Raw genomic sequence first — 19,592 nt, forward strand, 5'->3', positions numbered from 1 at the left:
TTCTCTTACACAGCCAAAAAAATTTACCCTAAATTTAAGTTTTTAAAAATATTTATATATTTATTTATTTGGCTGAATCAGGTCTTAGTTATAGCATGCAGAATCTTTTTAGTTGCGGCATGCGGGATCTTTAGTTGTAGCATGTGGGATCTAGTTCCCTGACCAGGGATTGAACCTGGACCCCCTGCATTGGGATTGCGGAGTCTTAGCCACTGGACCACAAAGCAAGTTCCCTAAATGTGAAATTAAATAATTTTGGCTAACTTGAAGTAAAATACAAAGAATAAGGTTATTTTGAAAGGGAAAATAACAGTTATCAGTAGCACAGGTTTCTGCCTATAAAGTGTGTTACTTAAAGCATTTCTTCTTGTTGAAAAGGGGTTTTAACTCCATGACTGTTAGGCCCCAAATTGGCTGTGCGTCAGACTTATCCATAGAGCTTTATAGTAAAAAAAGACTATCAGCCTCCACCCTGGGACAGTTATATCAGGAGCTCTGGGGAGAGGATTCTAAGAATCACTATTTCTTAAAAATCTACAGTTGTAATCCCACTCCTGGGCATATACCCAAAGAAAACCATAATCCCAAAAGAAACTTGTACCATCATGTTTATTGCAGCACTCTTTACAATAGCCAGGACATGGAAGCAACCTAAATGCCCATCAACAAATGAATGGATACAGAAGATGTGGCATATATATACAATGGAATATTACTCAGCTATAAAAAGGGATGAGATGGAGCTATATGTAATGAGGTGGATAGAACTACAATCTGTCATACATAGTGAAGTAAGTCAGAAAGAGAAGGACAAATATTGTATGCTAACTCACATATACGGAATCTAAAAATGGTACTGATGAACTCAGTGACAAGAACAAGGACGCAGATACAGAGGATGGACTGGAGAACTCGAGGTATGGGAGGGGGCGGGGGGTGAAGGGGAAACTGAGAAGAAGCGAGAGAGTGGCACAGACATATATATACTACCAACTGTAAAATAGTCAGTGGGAAGTTGTTGTATAACAAAGGGAGTCCAACTCGAGGATGGAAGATGCCTTAGAGGACTGGGGCGGGGAGGGTGGGGGGGACTCAAGGGGGGGGCGTCAAGGAAGGGAGGGAATACGGGGATATGTGTATAAAAACAGTTGATTGAACCTGGTGTACCCCCCAAAAAAAAAAAAAAAAACTACAGTTGTTGTCATTTTTTGGAATCATTGAGAGAACCATCATGGAAGTATTTGGTTTGAATGATTTCAAATGACATTTTGGACTTCAGGGTTCATGTGGCAGTATGGAGTCCACTTAGACCCATACCTGCCTGTCTTTTCTCCTAAAACTGTACAATATAAGAAGAATAAATGAAGCACCCAAAATTTATCCCTTTAGCAAAATGTGAGATTGAGAGTATACACAAATAATAAGGGGTGAAAAACAAATAGCATCTAGAATGACTATGGAAAGCCACTGTGGTAGAGCAGGTGAAGAAAGACATAGGATCCAGGGGTGGTAAAATCTGTTCTACCCTTCCCCACTTCTCCAATTAATGACTAATTATTCCCAGAAGGTGTGAGACACACCCCGAGGGGGAACTTTTGAGGGTAAATCTGAGTGCAAAGTGGGCAAGTAATGCTAGACAAAGCAGAGAAAAAAAGGTGTTTAGGGTATACAGGGGACAGAGGTTTGATTTTAGACTTTCTAAAAAAGCACTATTCTGATAAAGAGGGGATTAACTTGCAAAGCAGAAGCTGTATTCCTGGTGGCACTGACTAGTGGTATAGGTAAGGAGGGAAACAGCAATGATAGGAGCCCTCTTGAAACAAGAAAGATTATGAGAATCAAAGGAAATCTGGCCACCAAAAGTCGTCATTTGTTAAATAAACTGCTTATCCCTTAATAAAAAGAGGATGCCTTTCAGATTAAAGCTACCCTAACAGTTTTCCTTTTCTAGAGAATCTTCGTGTTAATAGTCGATCCTTAAAAATCCATCTGTTTCAAATTTAAGAAAAAAAATCAACAATTATTTACATAATATTAGGAAAAAGAAAAACAAAAGTCAGATTTTGTCAGCAGAAAAAACACCAGAAATATTCCACTACAAGACGGAGAAAAAGTGCAGCACTTTCAACATTAATTTTGTAACTTAATTTTGCAGTATATTCACAATGCAGAAATAAAGGAACTCAAAGAAGAGATAGCAAGACAGTAAGATGATGTAAAATAAGAATTGATAGAACTAAAAAAAGAACTTAAAGGAAAAGACAAAATCACTTCAGAAATGAGGACCAGATTACAAGGAGTTGAAAGAAGTGACACCGCAGAAAACACAGCAGTACCATAAAAGGAAGAAAATTAAATTGAAGGAAAACTTCCAGTTTCTGGTCTGACATGTAAGGAGTTTAGAAGTCACCACTTTGTTCTAAAGAGTTAAAGCCTGAACAAGCTGAAAAATCAGTAGCTTTTCTAAGATCCATCAGAGAAGTGGAGTCACATAATAAATGACTGCACCAAAAATAGGAGCAACAGGCAGGGAGATTCAGAAAATCACAATTTACTGGAGCAGAGACCTACAAGGAGAAACCTCCATAGGAATCCAAACTGTAATTGGGTAATTGCTAGAAGCTCAGTGTGGGCAAATATGAGAATTAAAAAAACTCCAGGAGGACCCAGTCATAGGGAGACTTCCACACTTTTGTGAGCTTAACTTCAGGAGTTATCTCAGGTGTTCACTTTGAATATTGGAGAAAAATCCCCTCATGCCTCTGGTGGGGGGGTGGGGAGGTGGGAGGAAACCATTTTGAAATACACTAGAGCATTCTGTTCTTAATAAGGCCAGCCTTCAGGAGAAATTATTGTACTGGAGTTTTATCAGAAGCTAACCTACCTAGGGGAAGGGTAATAGCCAACTCCAGCTCCCTCTAGGCATCCTGTCCAACCTAAGGGGAGGAAGACACTGAGAAGCACTGGTGGAGTTCATGGTCCAGGGGCACATGTTCACCAACACACTGAGACCTGGTCATAGGACCATAGAATGCGTCCACTCCTCCACTCCTTACCACTCCATTACTAGCAGACTATTTGTTGCAGTTTCTTTTACCCAGTACATTATGTCCACCTTTCAATAAAAAAATTACAAGACATACTGAAAGGCAAAAACAAACCAGTCTGAGGAGACTAAACAAACATCAGAACCAGAATGAGATGCGATAGGAATGTTGGAATTACCAAACTAGGAATTTTTAAATACTGTCATATTATGCTAAGGATTTTAATGCAAAAAGTAGACAACATGTAAGAACCCATGGAAAATGTAAGCAGAGAGATGTAAATTCTAAGAAAGCATCAAACATAAATGCTAGCAGTCAAATACACTGTAGCAAGTGAAGAATTCCTTTGATAAGCTCATTTAGTAGATTAGATACAGCTAAGGAAAGAATCACTGAGGTTGAGGATATGGCAGTAGAAAGTTCGAGAACTGGAAAAAAGCTGAGAGGAGAAAAAGGAAAAGACAAAACAGAATATCCAAGAACTGGTGAACAAGGGCAAAATGTTTAACACTTGTGAAGTAGGAATACCAGAAGGAAAAGAAACAGAGAAAGGATCAGAAACAATGTTTAAAGCAATAATGATTAAGAATTTTTCTAAATTAATATACACTAAACCATAGGTCCGGGAAGCTCAGCGAATACCAAAGAGGATAAATGCCAAAAGCAAAGAACAAAGAAACAAAAAACCTGCACCTAGGGATGTAATATCCAAACTTCATAAAACCAAAGATAAAAAGTCTTGAAAGAGATACATGCACCCCAGTATTGCCTTGCAGCACTATACAATAGCCAGGACATGGAAGCAACCTAAATGTCTGTCGACAGAGAATTGAATAAATAAGGTGTGGTACATATATACAATATTACTCAACCGTAAAAAAAAATAAAATAATGCCATTTGCAGCAATGTGGGTGGACCCAGAGTTTGTCATACTGAGTGAAGTAAGTCAGACAGAGAAAGACAAATATTGTATTGCTTATATGTAGATCTAAAAAAGGGTACAAACGGACTTATTTACAAAACAGAAATAGAGTCACAGACGTAGAAAACAAACTTATGGTTACCAGAGGGGAAAGGTGGGATGGAGGGATAAATTGGGAGATTGGGATTGACATATACACGCTACTATATATAAAATTGATAACTAATAAGGAACTACTGTATAGCACAGGGAACTCTACTCAATACTCTGTAATGGCCTATATGGGAAAAGAATCTAAAAAAGAGTGGATATATGTATAACTGATTCACTTTGCTGTACACCTGAAACTAACACAACATTGTAAACAGCTCAACTCCAATAAAAATTTTTTTAAAAGAAAAACTGCCCTATTATAGAAAAGCAAGAATCAGAATTATACCATACTCCTTTTCAGCGACAATATAAGCAAGATAAGAGTGAAGTGAAATATTTAAAGTATTGAAAATTTAAAAAAAAATTGTAGAACTTTGTACCCTGCAAAATTATCCTTAAAAGTGAAGGAGAAATAAAAACTTTCTCAAACAAAAACCAAAGGAATTTGTTGACATTAGACTTGATTTTCAAGAAATGGTAAACCAAATCCTTCTGAAAAGGAAAATAGTATCAGTTAGATACTTGGATCTACATTAAAAAAAGGAAGAACTTCAGAGTATGAATAAGTGAAGATGAAATAAAAACTTTTTTGTTTCTTATTCTCAGATGATCTAACAGATCCAAATGTGTGTTCAAGATGATAGCAATAATGTATTCAACTACATATGCTTATATATATGTTTATATGGATACACGTATATATATGCTTATATGTATATGTTATGTGTAAGTAAAATGAATGACAGCAAGATACAAGAGGTAGGAGGAAGGAATTAGGAATATTTTGTTATTATAAGGTACTTGCTCTAGCCGTGAAGTGGTACAGTAGTATTTGAAAGTGGAGTGGGATTAAATAAGAAAAAATCACATCATATAAATAGACGCAGAAAAAAACATTTGACAAAATCCAATGGCTATTCATGATTAAAAAGTCTCAGCAAACTAGGAATAGACGGGAACATCCTCAATTTGGTTTGAACATCCACAAAACAACCTGCATCATATTTAATGGTAAGACACTCAAAGCTTTCCTGCTAAGATCAGCAACAAAGTAAGGATGTTCCCTCTCACCACTGCTTTCAGCATCAAACTTGAAGTCCCAGGTAATGTAATAAGACAAGAAAATAAAAGGTATATGGATTGAGAAGGAAGAGATAAAACTGCCTTTGCAGATGACATGCTATTCTGTGTAGACGATCAGAAAGAATCAACAAAAAAGTCTCCTGGAACTAATAAGCAGTCATAGCAAGATTACAGGATATGAGGTAAATCGCTTTATTATATACCAGCAATGAGTAAATGAAATTTGAAATAAAAAACACAATACCATTTACATTAGCATCCCCCAAAATACTTAGGTATAAATCTAATATGTACAAAATCTATGTGAGGTAAACTACAAAACTCTTATGAAAAATATCAAAGGAGAACTAAAGAGAGATATTCCATGTTCTTGGTTAGGAAAACTCAGTATTGGTGAGATGAAGTTCTTCCCAACTTGATCAATAGATTCAGTGCAGTGCCAATCAAAATTCCAGCAAGTTATTTTGTGGATATCAACAAACTGATTCTAAAATTTATATGAAGAGGAAAGAGACCCAGAATATCCCACTCAGTATCGAAGGAAAAGAACAAAATTGGCGAACTGACACTATCTAACTTTAAGACTTACAAGACTTTTAAGACTGTAAGATTTATAAGCTACTGTAATCAGAGCAGTGTAGTACTGGTGAAAGAATAGAACAGAATAGAGAGCCCAGATATAGACCCGCATAAATATAGCTACTGATCTTTGACAAAGGAGCAAAGGCAATACAATGTAGTAAAGGTGGTCATTTCAACAAATGGTCCTAGAGTAACTGGGCATCCACATTCAACAAAACAAATGTAGATACCTTTCAAAAGAATTAGCTCAAAATGGATCATAGACCTAAACATAAAATACAGGACTATAAAAGTCCTAGAAAATAACACAGGAAAAAAACCTAGGTGGCCTTTTGCAAGTCATTGACTTTTTAGATACAACACCAAAGATGTGATCTGTGAAAGAAATACAGGCATACCTTGGGGATATTGTGGGTTCAGTTCCGGACTACCACAATAAAGCGAGTATCACAATAAAATGAGTCATATGAATTTTTTGGTTTCTCAGTGCATATAAAAGTTACGTTTACAGTATATTGTAGTCTATCAAGTGTGCAATAGTATCATGTCCAAAAAGAATGTACATACTGTAATTTTAAAATATTGCTAAAAATGCTGACCATCATCTAAGCATTCAGTGAGTCTTAATCTTTTTGCTGGTGGAGGGTTTGAAATAGTGTGAGAATTGCCAAAATGTGACACAGAGACACAAAGTGAGCAAATCCTATTGGAAAAATGACTGACAGACTTGTTCGATTCAGGGTTGCCATAAGTCTTAAATTTGCAAAAAAAACCCACCACATCTGGGAAATGCAATAAAGTGAAGCGCAATGAAATGAGGTATCCCTGTAAATGATAATCCGGGCTTTTTTTAAATTAAAATCTACCCTGTGAAAGAGAATGAGAAGACAAGCCACTGACAAGGAAAAAATAATTGCAAAAGACATATCTAGTAAAGGACTTTTAACCAGCATAAACAAAGAATTCTTAAAATTCAACAATAAGAAAATGAACAACCTTATCACAGAATAGGCAAAATGCATGAGCAGACACCTCACCAGAAAAGATATACAGATGCCAAGTAAACGTATGAAAAGATGTTCAACATCTTATGTCATTAGGAAATTGCCAAAATTCCAAACACTGACAGTACCAAATGCTGGTGACAGTGTGGAACAACCAGAACTCTCATTTACTGCTGGTGGAGATGCAGATGTCTCCCATACTGGAAGACAGTTCAGCAGTTTTTTACAAAACTAAATATACCCTTACCATATGTTCCAGCAGTTATGCTCTTTTTTACCCAAATGAACTGAAAACTTATGCCCACCAAAAAAAACCTGCACACGAATGTTTATAGCAACTGTATTCATAATTGCCAAAAGTTGGAAGTAACCAAGATGTCCTTCAATGGAAGAGTGAATAAATAAGTGGTGCATCCAAACGATGAAATATTATTCAGCATTAAAAGGAAGTGTGCCACAAAAAGGCATGCAGGAAACTTAAATGTGAATTTCTAATTGGAAGAAGACAATCTGAAGAGGCTACATACTATATGATTCCAATTATATGATATTCTGGAGAATGTATAGCTATGAAGACAGTAAAAATGGATAGTGGTTTCAGTGAGTTATGGGGTGAAGGACAAATAAATAGGCAGAGCACAGAAGATACTAGGACAGTGAAACTGCTCTGGATCATCTGCAGTGGTGGATACATCTCATTATATATTTGTTCAAACCTACAGAATGTACAACACCAAGAGTGTACCATAATTTAAACTATGGGCTCTTGGTGAAGATGATTTATCAGTGACAATTCATCAGTTGTAATAAATGTGCCACTGTGATGTGGGATGTCATAGTTGAGGAGGAGATATATGAGAGAAATATCAACAGGGAGAAAATCACATTGGTATCAAACCTCTAAGTGGCCACTTTCAGAAGTTCACCAGTGGGAACTTCTCTGGTGATCCAGTGGTTAAGACTCTGCTCTCCCAGTGCAGGGGGCCTGGGTTTGATTCCTGGTCAGGGAACTAGATCTTGCATGCCGCAACTGAAGATCCCGTGTGCTGCAACTAAAAGATCCCACGTGCCCCAACGAAGATTCCCTGCATGCAACGAAGATCCCATGTGCTGCAGCTTAAGACCCAGTGCAGCCAAATAAATAAATATTTTTGTAAAAAAAGTTCACCAACATCCTATAGTATATTCAGGGAATGAAAATATGAAGATAAGATTTTAAATCCAGCTAGGTTACTCCCCTCCAGGTATATGAAATATAACAAAAGATTTAACAGGAACCTAGGAAATATTTTTATCAAGAGCATTCCAGAGGACTCTGCTAGTGTAGTTAGTTGACAAACAGTGGCTCATGGGCCAAATCTAGGATACAGCCTGTTTGTTCACAGGTCTTGGACAAAGAAGGGATTTTATTTATAATTTTAAGAATTTTGAAATGAAAGAATACCCAACAGAGACTGAATGTGGCCCTCGAAGCCTAACCTAAAGTTTACTGACTCCTGTATTAGAGAACCAGCCACGATACGATTGAGGAAACATGGGCACAAGCTTATAGTGACAGTCATTAGAAATAGAAGTTTGCAGATAGGGGAAGAAGGCACAAAAACAAGTAAAATCAAGAAACCTTAAAACAGAGGAAATTTTAGAAATCACATGACTACTTTTCACTCTACATAAATTTATTTCACAGTGTAACTGAAATGGATAATTCTCTGTAAATACGTAATCTACCAAACCTGACCCTAGAAGAGATAGAACCTATAAATAGACAAAATTCCGAATAAAAATTTGAGAATGTTGTCAAATATCTACCCAAAAATTTCACTGGGAAAATTTTACCAAACCTTTATTAAAGGACAGGAAATCCCAAGGAGAGTGACATCAGTAAAATGGTGGAAGAGGAGTATTCTATTTTCTTCCCCTCCCCAAGGAACACTGATTTTGATAATTACACACAGATGAGAGTACCTTTCTGGGACCCAAGAGTCCAGTGGAGGAGTTACAGAATACCATTGGAACAAACAAACAAACAACAACAAAAAACAACAACCTGAGATTGGACACATTGAAAAGGATAAGAGGAAAATTTTCACTTCACCTATGTCACCCCACTCCCAGGGTGACTCAGCTCAGTGCCAAGCCCACACTCAGCCTGTGATTTCTCCTACAGAGGAAGGTGAGAATATTGAGTGAGTGTCCGGCTTCCCCAGCTATGCAGGAGACTACCAAGGATACCTGCTTCTTTCTTACCTCTTTCAGAATACAGAGATGATCTGCGTGAGTGAGGGGCAAGGAGAGGCTGAGAGCATAGCAACCAGGACTCAGAATTCAACAAGGGATGCAGGTCCACTAACCACTTTGCAGGCTCCATCAGGGAGCCTGCCCGTGAGCCACTGGGGACACCTCACCAGTGGATGCCCCCGAATTGGCCCATGGTTACCGCCAACATTCTGCATTTCTCACCCACACACTGATCCATCCCATAACTGTGTGTGCCCCAGAGGGCAGTGTGTGCAAACCTTTGTGGACAGTTAGTGCACGTGGACAGAAAGCTGGCTCAACCTTGCAGAACTGGGAGAAAGCATACACACTTGAGCATCCCTTGCTACCCTAGGGAAAGCAAATGGTACTGTCAGCACTCAGCCTGGCTTTGTGGAATCAGGAGAAGGCGTACAGTCTTAAGAATTCTCCCCTAACGGAACAAAAAGTGTGGAGCAGGCGTATCTATAGAGAAAGTCTTGAGAAAGCCTGAGAATCCCTAGTAAGGCTGACAGAAGGCATTTTGTTCCTGAAGGCTATGAGTAAAGACTGGAGGAGGTGACTGCATCTTCAGATGCTAAGATAGCAACTCAAGACTTCAAGGAACATGAAAAATCAAGGAAACATAACACCACTAATAATTTGTAATTTTGTAATAAAATAATTTTCCAGTAACCACCCCGCAAATAAGTAGAGATTTATGGTTTGCCTGATAAAGATTTCAAATTAGTTTTTTTTTTAAATTAGTTTTTTTGAAGAAGCTCATTAGCTGCAAGAAAAGAAAGACATTTTAATGAAATCAGGAAAGCAATACATAAACAAAACAAGAAGTTTAATAGAACCAAAAAGGAAGTCTAGAGCAGAAGCATACAAATGAATGACATGAAAAGTGCAGGAGAGAACATCAGCAGCAGAATGAATCAACAAGAAAAAAATCTGTGAACTTGAAAGCAGGTCATTTGTAATTAACCAGTCAGAGGAGGAAGAAGTAAAAAGAATGAATGAAAGTAAAGAAAGCCTACATGAATTAAGGGACATCATTAAGCAAAACAATTAATGCATTATAGGAGTCACAGAAGAAAAAAGAGGGAGAGAGGGGCAGAAAGCTTATTTAAAGAAATAATGGCTGACAGTTTTCCAAATCTGGGGAGAGAGATGGACATCAGCATTCATGATGTCCATAATTACCCATACAGATTCAACCCAAAGAGGACTTTACTGAGACACGTTGTGATAAAACCATCTAAAGTCAAAGACAGAGAATTTCCAAAGCAGGAAACAAAAAACTACTTACATACAAAGGAACCCTAATAAAGCTAGCAGAACATTTCTCAGCAGAAACCTTACAGGCGAGGAGAGAGTGGGTTGATGTATTCAAAGTACTTAAAGAAACAAAACAAAACAAAACAAAACAAAAAAACAAAAATACTATACCTGGCAAACTGTCCTTCAGAAATGAAGGAGAAATAAAAACTTTCACAAACAAACGAAAGCTGAAGGAGTTCATCACAACTAGACTGCCTTACAAGAAATGTTGAAATGAGTCTTTCAAGCTGAAGCAAAAGGATGCTAATTAGTAACATGAAAATATGAAAATATAAAACACTGTTATAAGCAAGTGTGTAGTCAAATCCAAACACTATAGTAATGTAATATGGTCATGTAGTACTTAATTGTACTACAAAGGTTTTAACAGAAGTATTAAAATTAACTATAGCTTCAATAACTTTTATTGGGTATACAACATAAAATATGTAAATTTGTGATGTCAGAAACATAAAATGTTGGGGGAGAGGGATAGAATTTTTGTACCAGCTTAAAATACAGCATTATAAGATGTTTTATGTAAATCTCATAGTAACCACAAAGCAAAAGCCTATAGTAGATACACAAGCCAATTGTTAAAAAAAAAGGAATCGAAGCATACCAATAGGGAAAATTATCAAATCACAAGGCAAGACAGCTAGAGAGCAAGAAAGGAAGTACGTAACAACCAGAAAGATAATAAGATGGCATTAGTAAGTCCTTACATATCAATAAGTACTTTAAATTTAAATTCTCAAATTAAAGACAGAGTGATTGAACGGATATATGTATATGCTGTTTACAGGAGACTCATGTCACTTTATGGACATAGGCTGAAGGCGAAGAGATGGGAAATTCTGTGCAACTGGAAACCAAAATAGAGCAGGGGTAGGTATACTTATGTCAGAGCAAATAGACTTTAACTTCAAAAACTTTAACAAGAAGCAAAGAAGGTTATTGTATAATGATAAAGGAATCAGTTCATCAAGAGAATGTAATAATTATAAATACATGTGCACCCAACATCAGAGCATCTAAAAATATAGCGAATACTAGCAGTTCTGAAGGGGAAAATATACAACAATGCAACAATAACAGGGGACTTAAAGATCCCTCTTCCAACACTGGACAGATCATCCAGATTATCGATAGGAAGCATTAGAATTGAGCAACACTTTAGACCAAATGAATCTAACGGACATAACAGGACATTGCATTCAGTAGCAGCGGAACACATTCGTCTTTAAGTGCACAGAAAACATTCCTCAGGATGATCACCTGTTACAACTCAAAACAAGTCTCAACAAATTTAAAAAGATCGAAATTATATCAAATATCTTTTCTAGCCACAATGGTACAAAACTAGAAATCAGTAATAGTAGGAAAACTGGAAAATCCATAGCAATGTGGATATTAAACAAAAAGCTCCTGAACAACCGGTGGATCAAAAAATAAAGGGAAAGCAAAAAATACCTTGAAACAAATGAAAATGGAAGCACAACATATTAAAACTTAACAGGATATAGCAGAAGCAGTTCTAAGAGGGAAGTACCTTGCAGTAAACAGCTATATTAAGAGAAAAGAAAGGTCTTAAATAAAAAACCTAACTTTACACCTCAAGGAACTAGAAAAACAAGAACAAGCTGAACCCAAAGATAGCAGAAAGGAGATAAGAAAGATCAGAGCAGAAATAAGTGAAATAGAAACCAGAAAGCAATGGAAAAGATCAATGAAACTGAGTTGGTTTTTTGAGTAGATAAACAAAACAGTTTACCAAGCCTAGCTGAGAAAACAAGAGAGAAGATCCAAATAAATACAATCTGAAATAAAAGAGAAGACATTATACTTGATGCCACAGAAATACAAAAGGTCATAAAACACTGCTATGAACAATTACAAGCCAACAAATTGGATAACGCAGAAGAAATGAATTAGCTTCTAGAAACATATAGTCTACCAAGAGTGAATCATGAAGAAATAGAAAATCTAAACAGACCAATAATGAGTAAAGAGGTGGAATCAGGAATCAAAAACCTCCCAACAAAAGCCTAGGACCTGATGATTTTACCGGTGACTTATGTAGGACATTTAAAGAATTAATACTAGTCCTTCACAAACTGTTGCAAAAAACCTGAAGTAAAGAAGAAAACTAAAGGTCAGTATCTCTGATGAGCATAGATACAAAAATCCTCAACAAAATACTAACAAGCACAGTTCAAGAGCACATTAAAAGAATATGTATGATCAACGGGATTTATCCCAGGGATGCTAGGATGTTTCAACATATGCAAGTCAATGTGATAGACGACATTAACAGAATGGAGGATAAAAATCATGATCATCTCAATAGATGCAGAAAAAGCATTTGATAATACTCAACATACTTGCATAATAAACTCTCAAATTTGGTACAGAAATAATGTACCTCAACATAATAAAAGCAATATGTGATAAGCCCACAGCTATTGTCGTACTCAATATACTCATACTCAGCGAACAGTACTCAGCGTTTCCTCTAAGGTCAAGAACAAGACAAGGATGCTCAATCTTGCCACTTCTAGTTAACATAGTACTGAAAATTCTAGGGGGACCAGTTAGGCCTGTCCCAAAATAAATAAATAAGAGGCAGCCAAATCAGAGAGAAGTAAAATTGCTTCTGCTTACAGATGACATAATCTTATGTGTAAAAATCCCTGAAGATCCACCAAAAAAAATTGTTAGGACTGATAAATAAATTCAGTAAATTTGCAGGATATAAAATCAATATATAAAAATCAGTTGTTTCTATACACTAATAACAAACTGTTGAAGAAAGAAACTAAGAAAACAATTCTGTTTACAATAGCATAAAAGAAAAATCCTTAGGAATACATTTAACCAAAGAGGTAAAAGACCTGTACACTGAAAATTATAAGATATTGATGAAAGGAATTGAAGTAGCTACAAACAAAAGGAAAAAGTATTCTCTGTTCATGGATTGGAAGCATTACTATTAAGATATCCATACTACCCAAAGTGATCTATAAATTTAATTCAGTCCTTATCAAAATTCTAACAGTGGGACTTCCCTGGTGGCACAGTGGTTAAGAATCGACCTGCCAGTGCAGGGGACACAGATTCAATCCTTGGTCCAGGAAGATCCCACAAGCCAAGGAGCAACTAACCCTGCGAGCCACAACTACTGAAGCCCATGTGTCTAGAGGAGCCCATGCTCCACAACAAGGGAAGCCACCACAATAAGCAGCCTGCGGACCACAACGAAGAGTAGCCCCCATGTGCTGCAACTAGAGAAAGCCCATGTGCAGCAATGAAGATCCAATGCAGCCAATAAATAAATTAATTAATTTAAAAAATTCTAATGGTATTTTTCAAAGACATTGAAAATCAATCCTACAGTTCATATAGAACTTCCTGATTTTTAAGTATATTACAAAGGTCTAGTAATCAAAGCAATATGTTACTGGCATCAAAACAGACACAGAGACCAATGGAACAGAATGGAGAGCACAGGAATAAACCCATGCATAAATGGTTCATTAATTCTTGACAAAGCAACCAAGAACACACAGTGAAGAAAACTGCCTCTTCAATAAATGGTGAGAACTGGATTGCCACATGCAAAAAGTCAAACTGGATCTCTATCTTATACCACTCTCAAAAATTAACTCAAAATTCATTAAAGACTTAAATATGTAAGGCCTGAAACCGTCAAACTCCTAGAAGAAAACAAAGGAAAAAGCTCCTTGATGTGGGGTCTCAGCAGTGATATTTTGGATATGACACCAGCAGCACAGGCAACAAAATCACAAACAAGTGGGAGTACATCAAGCTAAAAAGCTTCTTCTCTGCAAGGGAAACAATCAAAATGAAAAGACAACTTTATAGAACAGTAGAAAATGTTTGCAAGCCATATATCTGCTATGAAGTTAGTATCCAAAGTATATTGGAAACTTAGATAACTCCATAACAAAAAATAATCAATTAAAATATGCACAGAGGACCTGAATGGACAGTTTTCCAAAGATGACAAAAGTATGGCTGGCACATATATGAAGAAGTGTTCAACATCACTAGTTATCAGGGAAGTGCAAATCAAAACCACAGCTATCACCTCACATCTATTAGGAAGGCTTTTATAAAAAAGACAAGAGATAGTGTTAGTGAGGATATGGAGAAAAGAGGACCGTGGTATGTGATGGGAATATAAATTGGTGCAGCCACTATGGAAAACAGTATGGAGGTTCCTCAAAATATTAAAAGTAGAACCATATGATCCAGCAATCCCACTTCTGGGGATGTCAGTATCTTAAAGAGATATCTGCACCCACATGTTTATGACAGCATTAACGATAGCCAAGATATGGGAACAACTGTAGTATCCATCCATCCTTGAATGGATAAAGAAGTTGTGATCAGTCGATCGATCTATCTGTCTGTCATCTACCCATCCATCCATCCATCCATCCATCCATCCGTCTATCTAACTATATCTAATGGAATGTTATGCAGTCTTTGAATGGAATGTTCAGCTATGAGAAAAATGAAATCTTGTCATTTGTGACAACATGGATGTTCCTGGGGGACATTATGCTAAGTGAAAAGCCTGACAGAGAAGGACACAAACTGTGTGATCTCACGTATATATTAATTCTAAAACAAAATATTGAACTCATGGAAACAGAATAGAATGGTGATTACCAGGGTAGTGTGGTAGGGGAAATGGGGAAATCGTGGTCAAAGGGCGTGAGCCTTCAGTTATAAGATGTACCAGTTCTGTAGATCTAATGTACAGCATGGGACTGTATTGTATACTTGTAATTTGCTAAGAGAGTAGATTTTAAGCATACACACACACACCCCCCGAATGATAACTGTGTGGGGTGAAGGATATGTTAACCTGATTGTGGTACTATTTCCACACTGTATACCAAATTATCCTGTTTTACACTCTAATATATACAGTTTTATTTGTCAATTTTACCTCAATAAAACTGGGGATAAACAAACAATAAACTAATAAAAAGAGACCATTTTTTTTTTTAAAGAACAGGAAATCTCAGTGCTACTCTACACTGTTTCAGAGAATAGGAAAATAAGGAATACTTCCCATTGTTTTATGAAACAAGGTTAATACTGGTACTGAAACTGATAAAAAGATCTACCAAAAAGGAAAAAATACAAAACACAGCTCAGTCTCACTAATTATTTTGATAATTATAGTACTATTTTGGCTTGTAAGAAAAGGTTCATATATTTTAGATTTTCATACTGAAGTACTCAGGGCCAGGATGACATGATGACTTTTTTTATACGTTACCTGTCATCATTTACTTTAAAATACTTAAGCTATGAATATATATAACCATAGGTTTTTAGGTTCACAGGTTGACCAGATCATCATCTTGTTTTTAGGGGTTTCTGAGTCAGTCATGAAGTACTTGTAAGCCTTTTATAGTGACTATTATGTTTGAAATTTGTAAGTATTTAACTTCAAACTTGTTTTCTGTATGTTTATAATTTCAATTTTTTGAACACAGAAAATACTCAAGAAGATCATAAGCAATTCATAGAGAAAGATGTTTTTCAGGGCTTACAAATCTGCTACTTTTATATCTGACTCAGTCTTTTAAAAAAATGGATAATGACCAAAGAAGACTTCTCAAAAAATATATGTAGGTGTTAAGAATTAATTTGAAAGTTAGGATACCCTGAATAGGAGAATTAAAGAAAGAAGAAACTGCCTATTTAGAGAAATTGAAAAAGCAAAATGAAAAATAATAAAAGAGTAGGATATCAAAGAACAGAATATTAGAGAACCTCAACTCCAACATTAATAGATTGTTTTTTGGCCTTTTTACCATGATATCATTTCTTTAAATACCTTTTCCTACAGTATACTTTATTAGGTATATATTTATACAGATTCATCCATTACTTAGCTGTCACATTGACTTCTGAACCCAGGAATCATAGCATGCTTCTTTTAGAAGCCATATAGATCATCCTCCATAGATTTTTCAGAAAAAGACCTCTCTCTGGTTCTCTTGAGTAACCAGATCTGTTCTTTAATCTAAAATAGGAAAGATGGATAGGTGATAAGCTATGTCTTCTGAATTCACTACCTTACTCTGCATCATGTGGCTAGAACAGTGAGTTGACTCACTGGTTTGTTGGTCACTAAAGAAAATTGAAAAATTGTGAGAAATAGATAAATTGGTAGCCATATTTTTGTTCTCTACATCTGTGTCTCTATTTCTGCTTTGTAAATAAGATCATCTATGCCTGTTTTTTTTTTCAGATTCCACATATATGCATTAGTGTGTGATATTTATTTTTCTTTTTCTGACTTACTTCACTCTGTATGACAGTCTTAGGTCCATCCATGTCTCTACAAATGACCCAGTTTTGTTCCTTTTTATGGCTGAGTAATATTCCATTGTATATATGGAAAGAAGTAGGTATAAAATTTAGAAAAGCAATCATTTAATTTGGCATAAGATAAGAGGACATTATTATATGAGAAGTAAGAAGAAAAGGATCCAAGTTAGCTTACAATACAAAGGAGAATAAGTACAGCCTGGAAACGAATGAAAATTAAAGGGGAATGAGTAGGAAGTCTTATATTTCCCGTATCTAGGAGGTACTAAATCTTTGTTTCAGGTTCTTTTTTTTCCCCCCATTTTTAAGAAACATATCATGTAATTTGTTTGATGTTACCCCTTTAGAAACAGAGGCTTTATGTAAGTTTTTCATGTAATCATGAAGTAACGTCCTGACAGTAAGAAGGAAAGGCAATAATGCTTTCTTTTGTGGGGGGGGTGGTGGTGATTATTCCAGGCATAGCCCTTTTGTACCTGCAGTTGTACCGGGTCACATGTGACCAGACCTATCTGCTCCGATCCCTGGATTACGTGAAGAGAACACTTCGGAATTTGAATGGCCGGAGGGTCACTTTCCTCTGTGGAGATGCTGGGCCTCTGGCCGTTGGAGCTGTGGTCTATCATAAACTCAAAAGTGATTGCGAGTCCCAGGAATGCATCACAAAGTGAGTTTTTACAACTGGAAGTATTTTCTCCATATTCGTAGTCTTGCTGTAGAAAGAAACTCAAAAACGAAAACGAATTTATCTTTTAATTCACCTGCTTTTGCAAACAGTTCTCTCTAAGAAGTGAAGAGTTTGTATATTTATCTCGAGCCTAATGGTGGGATCGTATGTTCCCTTTCTATCCAAGCATGCGTTTTGCCTTAATTTGAGGGAGGAATAAACATGTTTTCTCCTAAGTAATTTTTGGTTGCCTTCCATGCATGAAAATTAGCTTATATGCCTTAGATTCACTGTTATAACTAAGTTATTCTTAGGTTCAGTTGTTATGAAACAAATAGAGAATATAAGCTTTATCGTACCTATTGGTTTATATTCTCTTTTGAAGCAGCAGGAATCAGGGCCATGGTCTGGTGGAGTGTCTGGCACATTAATGTTTGTTAAAGATGGGGTGATTCAAGCTAATTTTCAAGAATTGGCTACATTTTAGTAACATTTTCATTAAAATTTGAAATCATTTTCTTATAATTCTGGATTTCAAAGTTGAGTATCTTCTCTTATGTGGTTTAGAGTATCTTCTATGTTTATATCCTGCACATTTTAGATATGTGTAGAACTTTTGAACAGCAGGATGTTTTATTATTAATTTTGATATCTGAGAGGGAAGTTTTTGTTTGGTTTTATAGTGAGGAAGTTTTTGTTGTTTTCCCTCTTTTTTGGTATTTTTAAAAATCAGTTTTAAATAAAAAATAGTAACAGATAATTCCTAAAGTGATAGTGTTACTTGCAGTTTCAGGAAGAGGTATTTTAGACATTCTCTGGGAAAACAGAATTTTTCTTGTTGGGTAGACTTTTGCAGCTCCAGAGAACCATCGTCTCTCGAGATTCAGACCTTCCCGATGAGCTGCTTTACGGACGGGCAGGTTATCTGTACGCGTTACTCTACGTGAACATGGAGATAGGTCCAGGCGCCGTGTGTGAGTCAGCTATCAAAGAGGTACCGTGCCTCTCATAGAATTAGTAAATAGCTCCTTTTTATTCTCTTTCAAGGATGTTTTTTAAAAAATTTAGGTCTGTATTCAGCTGTTTTTACTAGAACCAAACAGCAGCTTCAAGAGAATACGTTTATTTCTCTTTCATGAAGTATCTGAACTGGTAGGCGGTCCAAGCCTAGGGACCCGCTTCTGTCTTGTTCTGCCTTATCCTAGGGCCATGCCTTATCTGCACAACCAAGGCTCGCTGAGCACTGCCAGCCCAGGAGGCGGTGAGGAAGTGGAGAATGAGCAGCTTCCTTTTTAAGGCCGAGGACTAGAAGTTGCCCACCTCACTTCTGCTCACATCCCACTTCTGGAACTCAGACGACTGTGTTCAGCTGTCTGTATCTCTGAGGCCAGATGCCTCACTAAAACTTGGAGCACTGATACCAAAAGAATGAGGGGAGAGAGGATGTGAGGAAATAATTACTGTCTTTGCCACAGAGTCATTCTAAAATGCTGCAGCAGAACTCATTTCCTTAGCCTTTCATAAATAAAGCCAGTTCCTCCAGCTTTGGAAGATGTACAGTTATCCTTAAGTACCCATTAGGGATTGGTTCCAGGATCACCTTGGATACCAAAATGCCAGGATACTCAAGTCCCTTATATAAAGTGGTGTAGTATTTGCATATAAACCATGCACATCCTCCCACGTACTTTAAATCATCTCTAGATCACTTATAATACCTAACACCATGTAAATGCTATGTAAAAAGTTGCCCATATACAGCAAATTCAAGTTTTGCTTCTTGGAACTTTCTGGAATAATTTTTTCCCAATATTTTTGATCTGAGCTTGGTTGAATCCATGGGTGTGAAACCTGCAGCAAATATGGAGGGCTGACTATGCTTGCCAGTTTTGGGGGGAAAACATTGAAGCTACCAAGCAACTAAGTAGTCTAGGATAGTTTTTATTGGAAGTTTTTCTAGGTTCTAGTAAACTGTTCATACAAAGACCTTTTGATCTCTTGGTTCTACTTCTTAATATCTTTTTCTGCTGTGAGGTTGTCTTCTGATTTCCCTCTGCCTGTATTTATTGATTTATAAAATAAAGATAACAGTGTTGGCTATTAACAGCTTAAAGATTTTTAGATTAAGTAATCTATCTATATAAAGACATGTTATCGTTAATTAACTAAAACAGATTACATGTAAGTTTTTTAG

At 36.5% G+C, this 19,592-nt stretch overlaps 1 protein-coding gene across 4 annotated transcripts in view; it reads left to right on the top strand.

Moving 5' to 3' along the window:
• Nucleotides 1-19,592, top strand: part of LANCL2 (LanC like glutathione S-transferase 2) — a 60,833-nt gene that overhangs the window by 21,076 nt on the left and 20,165 nt on the right. For 3 of the 4 annotated variants that reach the window (XM_057731402.1, XM_057731406.1, XM_057731405.1), the window contains exons 3-4: nt 17,197-17,398; nt 18,245-18,392. In XM_057731402.1, coding sequence (XP_057587385.1) covers nt 17,197-17,398; nt 18,245-18,392 — 350 coding nt within the window. Of the gene's footprint in view, nt 1-17,190; nt 17,399-18,244; nt 18,393-19,592 lie in introns of all 4 variants that reach the window. The other variant, XM_057731404.1, reaches the window with a different exon arrangement.

The sequence above is a fragment of the Hippopotamus amphibius genome, chromosome 4 (assembly GCF_030028045.1).
Source record: "Hippopotamus amphibius kiboko isolate mHipAmp2 chromosome 4, mHipAmp2.hap2, whole genome shotgun sequence".
Classification (NCBI taxonomy): domain Eukaryota; kingdom Metazoa; phylum Chordata; class Mammalia; order Artiodactyla; family Hippopotamidae; genus Hippopotamus; species Hippopotamus amphibius.